The 14201-nt window shown below is 29.6% G+C and overlaps 1 protein-coding gene across 1 annotated transcript in view; it reads left to right on the plus strand.

Moving 5' to 3' along the window:
• Positions 1-13742, plus strand: part of LOC145318887 (uncharacterized) — a 36540-nt gene extending 22798 nt beyond the window's left edge. The window contains exons 14-24 of the mRNA XM_080160557.1: positions 3262-3375; positions 6699-6780; positions 7655-7764; positions 8127-8189; positions 8394-8455; positions 8605-8690; positions 9002-9060; positions 9442-9513; positions 9745-9974; positions 11954-11998; positions 12432-13742. Of these exons, the coding sequence (XP_080016683.1) occupies positions 3262-3375; positions 6699-6780; positions 7655-7764; positions 8127-8189; positions 8394-8455; positions 8605-8690; positions 9002-9060; positions 9442-9513; positions 9745-9974; positions 11954-11998; positions 12432-12550 (1042 nt within the window). The 3' untranslated portion in view covers positions 12551-13742. The remainder of the gene's footprint in view (positions 1-3261; positions 3376-6698; positions 6781-7654; positions 7765-8126; positions 8190-8393; positions 8456-8604; positions 8691-9001; positions 9061-9441; positions 9514-9744; positions 9975-11953; positions 11999-12431) is intronic.
• Positions 13743-14201: the final 459 nt, after the last annotated feature.

Below are 14201 nucleotides of genomic sequence, written 5' to 3' on the forward strand. Positions count from 1 at the left end.
TAATAGGATTAGTGCGGGGGGTTTGTTATCATAAGTCACAGCGAAGCAACTCTGTATTCGGCCTGTCCGTATGGGTGTCGTATTACCACAATAGTACTAAATCAAGAAACATTTCTACAGCGTATTTTCCGATACCCTACAACGTATAAAATATTACTATTTTTATAAACTTTTCTACAGCTTATTCTATAGTACCCTAGAGCGTATCAATCGATACTAAAAAAATGTATGGGTTCTGTATAGTAATAATTATTGTGTTATATAGTATTACATAGTGCTATATATTAATTATATAGTTGTAGCGTTCTTACGGGTCCAATACTCTCCAGAGTATCAATTGATACTAAATAAAAAAATTATTTTTAATAGTGTAGTCCGATTAAGGTGTTCCTGTACAACAACATATTTAAACTACATAGGTTAGAGGAATGTTAGAGGGAATGATAAAATAACTGAACTACGTTATCATGTACAAAAATGTACATTAGGATTTTAGGCTCATTAGAGAGTTCTTAATAGAAAAATGCAAAGTCTTACTAATTTGTGCCTTTCTGGGTATGTTTGGGAAGAATATAGCCTAAAACAATTTTAGGACTTAAATCTAAAAATAGAATAGAACAACTATCCCGTGGACTTTCAAAAAAGGAGAAATTTATTAGTTCTGTAGTTATTGGAATCTTTATCTTTATACAAAACTGTTTTATATCAGTACCTTTTTGTATTAGTGTGTTATTAGAGCTATTCTCAATTGCTACTTTGGCTATTGGCGTTGTTTAACGACACCCCTCTAAATTCTGTTCAAGATTGGTCTAACTTGATGTCCCCCTAGTCTGAAACATATTATTCAAGGAGGGATGGGACAAGGACTGAGAATGATATTTGTTCCCAAAGTTTTATTCATTAATTGAGTTGTACAAACTAGCAGTTTCAAAACATGTCCATAATTTGTTCCATAAAGAGTTTTTTTTTCAAAATTAGAGGTGTATGGTGGATTTATTATAATTATATTTATTATTCTTTAAGATTAAATTCGATCTGAGTAGTATTGGAAGGGGCATGTCAGTATGTAAAATTACAACTAATTTTTGCTCAATTTCAACATTATTTTTCTAAGACTATGTTATCCAAGTAAAGAAATTTTATTAGTTTTTAGACTATTATCTTGAAGTTAAGGTGTCTCAAGGCTAAAAACCAATAACAATCATGGAAATGCTAATAATTTCTATGTAATATATGACCCAATAATTTGGGATTATAAGGGATCTTATTTTTTGTCTTTTTAAAGTCTTTTAAGGTATGTAATACATTTATATTTAAAAAGTGCATTTGACCCTAGAGACATTATTGTCATTTCTAAATAAATTAAACAGACAGTAACTAACAAACCTACAGAAGCTTAGCTTCAAAAATTAGAACAACTTCCTAGTGCAAAAAAGCAGAAATGATATGTATGCAAATTAAATAAGAAAATATTGGGGACAAGTGCATAAGTGTTCATTTTCTTGAAACAGTAAACTAAATTATATTACTCAACATATAGAATATACAAATCGGTATCTTTCTTTTTTAGTCATAAAATTGTTCTGAGTGATATTAAAGGTTTATACCGAATATATGGCTTTAAATATAAAAGGCCATGTCTTACATATAATATAATATTGTTCTAATTACATCTGTATAATTATTGTTTAATGTAGTAGGATGTATGTATGTTTAAAGGTCATGTTGCTTATAATGCTAAAGCCAGCCTTGATGAAAATTCACATCGAAATCTTACCAAATCTTAAATTAAAAACAAATATGATTTTTAATAAAGTAGTGGTTCATAATATTTCTTATTGAAACTGACTTTACTTTTAATCTTCTTAAAATAGTTAATGGTTTTTGCTATTTAGTTAATATTGTTTATTTTGTGTAAACATATGATTTCTAAAAATATAAGACACTGCTACAATTAGATGTAATGCAGATAGCCAAATTTATGCTTTTTTTTTGTCGTAGTCTGTATTTATTTCTGTATAAAAAACAAAGCTTCTCTATAATCATAGCTATGCTTAAGTAATGGTAAGTTGTCTCCACATGTATTTAACTTTGTCTTTATCATACAACAAAGCAACTCTTATTATTGATATAATTAATAGATAAATATATCATAATCTTGCTGTCTGTATGTCTCTCTTTGAATATGTATCAAGTAGCAAAGCTACCTTATAATCACAAAAGCTTTGTCCTGTTATATTTACAAGTAATGCTAAGGGATAAGACAATGGATAATACATTTTTAACATCTCCAATATTAAGAAAAAAATCACCCTTTAAAAAAATTAAATTTATTTGTCTTAAAGTGTGAAAAATCAGTTTTTTAAATAACCTTTCATAATTCATAAATGTGTCAACTAACGAGGGGGCATGTTTATAAAACTTTGGCCACCGGTGAACTTTATACTCCAATGCCCATTCCCTTCCTAAATTTTACATTATATAAACTTTTTCCTTTTCCTAGTAAAAAAAAAATTCTGAAAATATCTATTCAATATTCTAGGAAAAATAAGAGAATATTTTTTTTAACCTTTCCTCTGTCCTTAGATGTTATCAACCTTGTTTAGTAGCGTAGCAGCTTATACCAATAACGAAATTAATTCGAAAAAAATCACGAAACCTATATGTGATTTTCAGCTGTCGTTTGGGGGGAATACTTAGTATAATCGGCGACTTCTTTATCTGCCTCCGCTTATTGGCTATACAATATTTCTGGTAGCGTAGATACTTCACAAAGTTTATTGATCAATGTTATTCTTATAAAAAGCTTGACTGTAAAGAAAGTCAACAATTTTTAAGATCTTACAATTATTCAGTCAAATGGTGTGCACAGGGTTTTACCAGGTGAAAACGTTGAGAACCCTCTCCCAACAAAATCAAGTGGAGTGTTTAGGAGGGTGTAATATAGATTAGAATCAAGAGAGTTTTTTTTATGATCGTCAGGCACGCAGATAGACACAAATTAAAACCGTAAAATCTTACTTAATTAAATGGATGGCTAATGTTATATTTTAAGGGGTTTTGAAATATTTACCTTAACACTCCCCCTAACTGTCTCAGGTGGGTGAATTCACCCCAATTTATTTTTCCAGAGTATTGTATGAACCCCTCTATAACCCTTTTTTGCATACTTCTACTCATTGAAAAGTACTCAACATTTCTCAAATGCAGATTCTACAAAAATGAAAATTGGATCTGGAAAATTGGACCAAATATTTTCAGGAAAGAAGGTGATCAAACCGATGGCAGCGTTGCATCAACAGTAACAAGTTGTGGCGCGCCTCCCGGCTCCCTGGCACCTCCCACTATGTACAATGTCCTGTCTGGAGCTAACTGGTAAGTTGACCGAATCGATCGTATGCTAGCTGAAGTGGTTGTAAAAATTATCTAAGTTTACTGAAAAGTAAAGGGTGGGGCAAATAAGACCGGACAAATTCTAACTTCTAAACAAATGAACATAAAATCGTCAATTTTAAAGATTTTATTGAATTTTAAAAACTGGCATTTAAAATAGGTTTATGACTATTAGATTATTAAATATAATCGCCGCAAGCCTTAATTACCGCCTCTACCCGCCTCCTCAACCGCCGGCAGCTCCAGGTCAAAATGTACCTGTCCAAGCTAGCATAGTTCTCTTTGATAGTGGCAATGAGGAGGTCTTTGTGGTATGAACACATCTATTGGTGCATGCTTTAAAGTAGCCCTAGGCCCAAAAGTCCATTGAATTAAGATCGGGCTGCTGGGAGGCCAAATTTCCTTAGGAACGTGAGTAACCGCAGGATCCAAATTCGCCCAACTTTTAAGCTACCCTTAGACACGTAGGCTCTTATTTGGACCACAGTTGAGCTAGAACGACGTTCTTTACCTTTTTAGAAATGGAATGAAGTTTCAGCTAGGGTTGCCAGCGCAACCCATAGTCTAAAAGTTCAATATGGGTCCTTAAAGTCAAGAACCGAGAAATATTCACTTTTTTTACATCTCAAAATCTGCCCCGTTTCACTTTGCTGGAGTACTACGGCCAAGCCATTTCAGATAGAGCTCTAGTCTTTTCTAGTGTCTTACTTATGTATCTAACAGTATCCCCAGCAATTTGCTAACTCTACCTCACCTACAGATGGGCTGAGGTCAGATATAATGGGCCCTAGTCGAGAATCCAGATTAAACCACCGGCGCATTTGGAATCTGCCTTGTTGAACATATGCGCGGCCAGCTGATGAAATTGCCAGCCAAATTAACCCTTCCCCACTTAATCCGTGCGACTTTATTCCTGATACAGACAGTGTATTTAAGCTAAGAGAAATAAATATTCATGTTCTTTTTAATTTAGTGAAAAAAATGGAAAATAAAAAGAGCTCTGACATGTTTGGATTATCAAATTGTTTATTAAAACAAATTATAAATAGTATTGCCGTACCTCTTGTTCACATTATTAACCAATCTATTAAAACAGGTCAAATTCCTTCACAATTAAAAATTGCTAAAGTTTTGCCAATTTTTAAATATAGTAACAGCTCTAAAATGGATAAATGTAACCCTGGCAATTATCGTCCAATAAGTTTGCTACCTATTTTTTCAAAATTGTTAGAAAAAATTGTATCTGAACAACTCACAAGATATCTTGAATTTAATCAAATTATCTATGAACATCAATATGGATTTCAAGCAAAAAAATCTACACTACATCCTATGATTCACCTTTTGAATTATCTAGGACAAGCAAAAAATGAAAATTTAATTACTATAGGGGTATTCTGTGATCTTGCTAAATGTTTTGATACAATTTCGCATACAATTTTATTAAAAAAACTTAAAAAAATTGGTATACATGGATTAGAATTAGAATGGTTTAAAAACTATTTAAGTAATAGAAATCAGTTTGTTTATACAAATGGCGAAAAAAGTGATTTATTAGGAATCAGCAAGGGTGTCCCACAGGGAAGTATTTTGGGTCCAATTTTGTTTCTAGTTTATATCAATGATATTAAAAATTGTACTAGCTTAATGACACTACTCTTTGCAGATGACAGTAATTTTTTGATATCAGGAAAAGATTTGAATGAGATAATTGAAATACTCAACATTGAACTTAAAAATATCTGTGATTGGTTTCGTTGCAATGAAATGTCTCTTAATCCAACTAAAACTAAATTTATGATCTTTAATAAAAGGGAGGATTCCATAACTTGGGAACAAATTAAAATTAAATTAGATTTTAATAATGAAAATGAGAATGATACAGATAAAATTAGATATTTGGGTTATATCAACCAACAGAGTGAAATTCCTGCAATTAAATTTTTGGGTGTGTTTATTGATTCTCAACTTAACTTTAAATACCATATTGAATATTTAAGGAAAAAAATATCTAGAAGTCTGTTTTTAATCAATAGAGTTAAGCATATATTATGTGAAAAATCCTTAGTAACACTATTCCACTCTTTTATAAATAGCCATTTATTGTATTGCTTGCCAGCATGGAGCTGTGGCTTAGAATCATCTATTAAGCCTTTAGTAGTTCTACAAAAAAAGCTATTAGAATTATACACAAATCCGCTTATAACAGCCATACGCCACCTTTGTTTAAAAAAATTAATGTTTTGCCTATTAAGGAGCTATCTATTTATACAAAACTACTATTTTTTTATGATTTTATTCGCTGGAGGCTACCAAATTCTTTTGATGGTGTATGGATTAGAAATAATCTAAGAAATCAGAGACAACTAAGAAATTCTAGTGAGTTTTATATTCCAATAGCCAAATTTAAAAAAATTGAAAGGTTTCCATTATTTTCATTCCAAAGACTATGGAATAATTTTTGTCATGAAAAAGATCTTTTAAATGAGAATATTCCTAAAAAAACATTTGCATTAAATCTTAAAGATGAACTTTTTAAATCTATATGTAATATTGAAGAATGTAATGAATGTACTTAAAATATATTGATTTGCCTGGATTTATTAAAAACCTTGCATCATTAATTACAGAAATGGTTTTAAAATTTAAGAAAAACTAGCCTTAAAATTTGTTGTAACCCTTCTTTCCTTCTCTTTTTCCCCTGTCCATTTAATTTTACCTACACTTATTTTGACATTATTATTTCTTATTTTTCTTATTAACCTAATGCCAACCTAAAAAAGGCAATGCAAACATCTCGGATACGCATATTCCTACTTTTAGGGAAGCCTAATCAGTGCCACACATAACATCTAGTGTTAGTCATGCAATTTAAATTTATAAATATTATGAAAAATTGTAAAGTACACCTGGTACTAAGCAGTAGCTTGGTGTACTATTGTATGTACTGCTTCGTAAGACGGGGCGTAATCTGTCACTGAATAAATGTTTTTTATGTTTTTTTTTTTTTTTTTACACGTCCATCTGCGTCCAAAGATTTTTTTTGATAGGTCATTACCTAAGCTTTTTATAGTTTGGTCAAACATCCTGATTGGTCAAGTATTTTTGGCGCTATGGCCGTTTAAAGTTTGTCCGGTCTTATTTGCCCCAACCTGTAAATTAGCACATAAACAATTGCAATCCTAATGAATAATCTTACAAAGATTGTACAATTGTACTGAAAATAAAAATAAACTGCTTTTATCACAATACATTTGTATAAACATTGCAGCTTTTTTTCAATGAATTTTTAAATTTTTATTTAGTTTTGATCCAGAAAATCAGCAATATCACTATATAATTAACCAAGAACGGCCGAGCAGTCAAGCCTCAAACCAGTCAAACCAGGTAAACAATGTCAGTCAAGAAAAAAATATTTTTTTCTGCAAACACGCAGCTTTAAAACGTATTGTAGAGGAATTGAAGGACTGACTATTTGTAAAAGTTTAATAGCGTTAAGGTAATTGCACTCCATTAATAGTTAGAGAAGGAAAAATTTCTTAGCCACAAAAAGGTGTTGTACATTTAGGACCTACAGGCAAAGATTGTAAACAAAAATTTGGGTGTGAGCTGCTCTAGAATTTGGGGGATCTTATTATAAGGGGGCAGGTGTTGAAATGAAAAAAATGACAAACTTTAATTATATAAAAACAGCCGAAATCCATCCTGGGACCTATGTGAAGTTTACCTAATCAGAGAACGTAACTTGTACAGGGGTTAGCTAGCTCTTAACAGAAAAAATCTCACTGATTGGATATTTTACCATGTTTGAATGTAAACCACAAAGAAGATAAAGTATAGAATATAATCCAGGTAAAAAATTCTGCCTGGAATTTGGAACTTTTGAAAGACCCAAAAGTAATTCTAGCTTTTTAGTAAAATTGCATTTCAGCCAAAAGGATTGTAATTCGGATATTTTTGTCGAAACTTTATATTATGTGCAAAACCATGTACAAATCTGAATATAAACGTAAATTTAGTAAAATAATTACTAAGAAATATTTGGACAAAAATAATGATATTAGCATTTTGATATAAAAAGTATTATTTCAGTTTTGTCCCAACTGGACTGTTGTACAGTTCAAGTTGTTGATAAGTTTTTTATTGCGCAAGAAGCGCTCTTCAATTTTCCAAGAAATATTTGAGGTCTTCAATTCTATACTTTATCTTCTTTGGTAACCAAATCCCATGTACGTGAATTAATAAACAATTTTTCTTTTAGTCTGAAGAAGAAATGATAGCTTTGATAGATGAAATGACAAGTAGCATGTTTAAGCCAGGAAATGATCAAACAAACCAGCCAAGATCAAATTCTCTACCCAGATACCAGAGGTAAGGTTTTATACTGATCATAAATTAAAGTAAATTTTTTTATCCTAAATTTTAACATAAGAAAATAGATTTTAGATGAAGGTTAATTTTATTTCTTTAAAAGGGGTTTAGTAGCACAAATTAGACAATAGATGACAAATTGATGAAAGTACATCTCAAATGAGGATAAACAAAATTACCACTTATGGAGATTGAAAGTAATGCTTATTAAAATAACCTAGCTAGTTATTTAAAGAGAGTACCCAACGATATTAAGAGCGATACAAAACAGTCAAAAACTAATTAATTTAAAGCAGTTTGATTTAAGGAAAGTGTTTAATATGAACTTAAATATGAATAATAAAAGATATGAAATATTTTAGTGGTTCTAGTGAACCGTTAGCTCCCCGGCCTGGCAGCAGTACTGGAGTTCCTACACAATCCAGGTATCAAAATACCTATATCTTATTTTTTATGAGATTATATGTAGATAATAGCGGATTTTTACTTGTTTAATTAATCAATTAGAAAGGCTAAAGATTTTAACTTCTTAAAGCTTAGACATCCTAACCCATAAACGTTGCTCAAAACGTCGTCGTGGAGGTAATAGGTTCGAATTTTGGCTTATTTCTTATTTTATCTTAATTTAGGTCCTCGAGTTTGAATCGTCAAGAAGGAAAGATGTCAGCCTATCACAGACTTTTTGGTAAAGGTAAAATATATTCAAATTAAAAAACAATTTGAATGTTTTTTTATGTCAACTAATCACTTAACAGCTCTAAATCACTTTATCACAAAAAAATACCAACATAATTTTATGTATTTTATCTTTGTTCTTTATTATTAATTTTCCTTGTGTAGATTCCGCCGCCGCTAAAGATATGGCGGGCACCGGTAAGAAGAAAGTACCTGATTTTATTCAAAAAGCACCCAGACGTAAAGACAAGGTACAGACAATTTTCTAGTGGCTTAAAAACAAGGCCGATTTAGTCCAAAGGCAAACAATATTTTTTTAGATAAAGAAAATATGAAAGAAAGATGCTGACATATATTTGTGAAATTACCTTACACTGTCGAAAATACACTCAACTTAATATTTTAAGTTGTAAAAAGAAAAGTAAAGCAATTTTGTAAGGATTTTTTTATATTAAATGCAAAGAAGATTTCTTTAAACTTGTTGAAAATTGATACAAAAATTACGTGGTAAAATTTTATAATGATCAGACAATTCTTTCTACATGTTAATTTATTGTTGTAGAATGAGCCAACGAATGTAATGCCAGCCGTAAACCCTCACTTTCAAACTTTAGGATTAAGGTAAGAAGAATGTGTTTTTTCTTGATTTTATATTTTACGGAAGGTAAAGGTCTTGTACGAGAATCTTAAGATCACAACAGTTATTCTCAGAGGCCTAAAAATAACGTATACTGTTAGGTAGCCACGCTCTGAACGTATATTTTTTCGACAGTACTACAAAATGTCACCAAAAATGTATTGTCTTTTAAATAACATCGAAGTTTATGATTTCCTTTTATGTATGTATTATATTTTAGATTCCATAAACGGAGTACATAATCAGTTTAATATTTGACGATATCTTAACGACCAATCTAAAAAACCTTACTTCTTTATGAAATTGAGTTTTAGATTTTAACATAGACTTTTTTGATTTATCAAAGTTTACTGTTCTTTTCTCAGGAAACCTACAAATTATCCCAACCCTGTTGATACCTGCCCTTCCTATCAAAAAGCTTCACAGCCAACTGAAAAGTAAGTTTTCTTTGCAAAAACTTGAATATCCCACTTTGTTGCATCTTGTCATATTTCAGTGGAATACGACCTTTATACACGGTTTACTTTCTTGTAAGTTCTTATACAATAAAAGGCTGTCTTGTTAAGTCAATTTTTACACTTGATTATCTTTGCAATTTTTGAATGCGTATCATCTGTAGCAGTGGTGTTGGTTTATCTCACTTACTATATTTTTTTTTTGTTCTTTAGGAAAGTAGATTCAACGTCAATAGACAAACTGTTCGGAGCACCTGACAAAATAGAAATACCAGAACGGTATGTACCCGAAAAGGAAGCTGCAGAAAGTGCCAGCAGCGGCTTTGATGGCGGTGCGGAACGGCGGCGGAAGATGGAGAAAGTTGAGAGCATTCGAAGGATGCTGGGCGCTCAGGCGCCGTCAACTGCCGGTGGTCCGTCACAATCTGCTATTAATCTCAATGAGGAAATTTATATTTAAGAATTAATACCTGCACTATCTAGTTTTTTCTTGTAATGCTCATTCTTGTATAAGATTGGTAAATTAAAAATTAGGAAAATTTTAGGTCCAATAAAGGGCTAGATTTCCCTGCAGGGGTACGAGTAAAGACCCAAAGCAAGGATTAAAATCATGTTGTCATAAAATAGTTGTATTTGTAGAATATATGAACCGACCAAACAATAAAGCACTGGATACTTCGAGGTTTGCCAACTTTGCGGAGATTATTCCTAAAAGACTTTTGAGTTTTCCTTGCCCATATAAAATATGTATTACAAAATTTCAAAAAAGTTGGTTGAAATAATTTATATAGATACTTTTATCATTTTTGTTTATAAAAGTTTCATTTATTGTTTTTTTCTTTTAAAAAGCTAATAATATTGAAATAGAGAATGATTGTTTCAAGATAGAAAAACATTCTGTTTCTTCTTCTTGTATGTAAGTAAAATTTTCAGGAATAAGAGGACATCGCATCGATTTTTTATATGAAATTTAAAAGCTATATCATATATCCTATAATATTAAGTAGTAAGGTTTTGTTGTCTGAAGCTAAATATCTCAAAAGATACTGGTCGAAAGGGTTTTAATTTTCAGGAAATCTTTATTATTTTTATGCTGGTTTTTGGCTTTTTATCTGACCAACCCCACGCTCCCCTAGATTCTAGGAGCACAACCTCTAGTATATTATAAACCGACTATTTTGGTATCAATAACATGTACTTACATATGATATGTTATTTATCAGGCCAGGAGTTGATTTTTTAGTCTTGGTTTTGTTCTGTTTTGAGAGAAAGCCCTGCTACAAGAGCGATTATTTATTGTCTTTTTATTCTTTTTGAACAATTTTTATGGCTAAGAGCTTACAAAAGCTATTGTTTCTTTGACAATAATCTTCAGTTCTTTTATTTATACAATATGTTTTATATATTAGAATATATGTGTAATACCTTTAATCCCTCAAATTTTCTTTGAAATTCAAATTCAATTTTATTTCTCAATTTTGTTTTAGTTACAATAAACTTAAAGTTTTCTATTTATAAACTAAAAACAAGTGCAAAAGGTATTTTTTGAGTAAATAAATTAAAATTGATGTTCCAATCGAATTTCAAAAACTTCAATTGGTTTTGTCTGATTTTAAGAAAATTTAACTTTAATTTATATCTGACGATAGTAAATTGTACAAAAAGTATAAACTATTTTAAAATCTTACTAGTAATGAAAATAAATTGTTACAATATTTCATGAAAATTGTTCAATTAGACAACTGTTCATTAATTAAATTAAGCAATTTGCAAAATGTCTGATTTCAAGAAAAAAGAAAATATTTCTTTTAATTTTAACCCTTAACAGTCGGGCCCCTTGCAACGCCCCTCCCCCTACTATCTCAGTTCCTATTAGAACTAGAGGGCTAATTTTTTTGTGCAAGTCCCTTGTTTAATAATGATTTTCCGACCTTAAGTAAGTCAAAGTCAATTTTTGCTTCCTTCACCCTTTTATTTAACAACCTTTCTTTTTAGGTCCTTTTTGACTTAAAAAATTTCAAACGACTGTAATTTTCTTATTTTTGAAGCTAAAAGAAAGGAAGAAACCTGAAGTTATTACAATAGCACAATCAATCACTATTGAATAACTGTACTCAAATTATAAAACAGCCCTTTCTTCTCTTCTGTTTTTAGTAGTGCAAACTTAAACCATGGTTGGTCCATCCGAGTAGGTCCACAAAAATAAAAATTTCAAAGTTGTTATGAAAGATAGAGGTCTTTTTTTAGATTTTCCTACATAGAGAACACAATTGACTATTCTACAACATTAGCAGCATAACTGGTCCATGGCTGGTTTTTATCCTTCTCGTATTCTTTGTTTAAATTTGTTTTGAATGCAGTTAATATGTTAATATGTAAAAAGACTAAATTTTTTCAGTCTTTAAATGTAAATTTGATCAACAGATAATTGCTAAGCAAGTTAAAGAACAAAGTCGACGTATAGCAGGTAATATAGATATTCTATTAATTTGATTCTAGAATAATGATTCCTATAATAATTAGATACAATGCCAAGCATTTCTATGACCAATTTTTAAATTGTAGTTGTGTCATATTAAATATAATTTTTGTGATATATGTATTTATAGATGATAATGGTTTACTTTGATATTAAAGGTTTTGTTACCCTACAATTGTTATTGTTCGTATTGTCTGTTATTTCAATATATTTATTTTCTAAATTTTATGGATATTACATGTATATTACAATTACGAGTTGATTATTCAATGTTAAAGAAAATAATCAAATCAAATAAAAAATAGCAGCTTTACTTGCACAATCTGATCTTCACACAATATTCGAATTTATTGTGCACAGCTTGTTATATTGTATTGACCTATCTTAGTACCCCTGAATAATGTCAACATTTTCATTTCAGAGGAAGCCCATAAGAAAAACTCTCGACTGGACCTAGATAATGATTGTCCTGGCGTCCCTGACCTACCCCACGATATGCCAATACCCTTCAGCCAACAACGAGAAAGTTCACTTCTTTAAATTTCATTTTTCTCTCAAGAAGCCGCCTATCCTTTATTTCTTGAGCAAATCAAAAAGAAAAAAATGTGTAAAACATTGAAACTATCAAACCTAAACAGCATAGAATTAAAAGAAAATTAATTAGAGACTAACAATTACTTTTTGATTTGCTCAAAAAATTTGGATATTTTACTAATGATAATTCCAATCAAAGTGTAAAAAAAACTTTGTAAAAATCCTATCTCTGCACTTATATACCTCGCCAAATTATCTCTAAAAAAACTAAATTCAATTTAAATAGATTGTATATACAAAATAAATTTAAATCTAAGCCAAATTCATTTTAAGCTTAAGGTAATTTTAAATTTCAAATTAACAAAAATCATTCCCTTTCTGGCACTTTTCTCCTCTTCCCCTTCACTGCCCTTTTTCTACATAATAATTAATAATATCATATTAAATCTCCTAATAGCATTATTGTATATCTCTCCTAGTATATTGCTTGCTGAGCTTCTATGGATGTCTACATCCTTGTGTGTTTGTAACAATTCTAAAATTGTGTAAATTCATTTTTTTCTGTATGTGTAAATTTTATACATGTTTTTAAAAAGATGAAATATTATGTTTTAGCTTAATTTCATAAGACTAAACATTTTTAAAATTGCTTTAAAATGCCAAATTGTCAATAATTGTGTCAATAATTTTTTGAGTACATTTTTTCATTTTTTTATAACATTCGCATTTTAAACGACTAATATGATAATATAATTGTCTTTTTTAAATCGCCGGTTAACTAACAGAATCCACACCTACTTATTTTTTTAAGCAAAAACCAAAACAAGTTTTAAAAAAATGTCATTAATTATTATTTATTACATTTTGGCAACGACTATTATAAACATTCAGCTATCTAAAATTCTATTTGTCTTAATTTGAAAATAATAAATTTTTAGTGCCAATAGTATGCTACTTCAAAACTTTCAACAACAAATTTTTTTTTTGAATATTTATTCTTTTGCACATAAATGTAATAAAAAGCTAATTCCCTTTTTATACACCAAAATAAAAATGACAAGTATTGAAATGTTTTATTATGGAGTGTCTATTAAATTTTAATAATAAGAGCTTAAACTATATTTTACTGCACGCTATAATTATTTATATAAAAATTCTTTATTTATTACTTTTCTGCACAGTAGGTGATTTTTAAAATTTTATTAGAAATTCTATTAAATGTTATCATTTTATAATTGTTATATGTTTATTTAATAGCATTTTAAAATGTTTTTAAGGTAAAAAAATTAATTATTACTCTTTTTAAACCTATTTTACAAGATAAAAAGACAAAAATTTTCATTAAATCCTTTTCAATATTTTTAGTTTTCAATTTTTAGAACTAAAGATTTTATTTTAGATCTGAAAATTTGAATTTTCTTTTTTTATAACAGTTTTTTTCGTAGGTACCTAATGAAAATTAGATACCCTAGAGTTCATTTATATGCATTTATATTTGTTCTTTACCTTAAAAATATCCAATAACTAAAAAGTATGTGGTTGTTAGTAATTTCATTAAAGCAGAAGAATAATTTATCATTTTTGATAGTTATTTAATTAAATTTCATTGTTTTAATGATTTTTTTTATTATTGTATACATATTCATAATTGATATTT

This window comes from Acartia tonsa, chromosome 5 (assembly GCF_053477335.1).
Source record: "Acartia tonsa isolate MP-2025a chromosome 5, ASM5347733v1, whole genome shotgun sequence".
NCBI lineage: Eukaryota > Metazoa > Arthropoda > Copepoda > Calanoida > Acartiidae > Acartia > Acartia tonsa.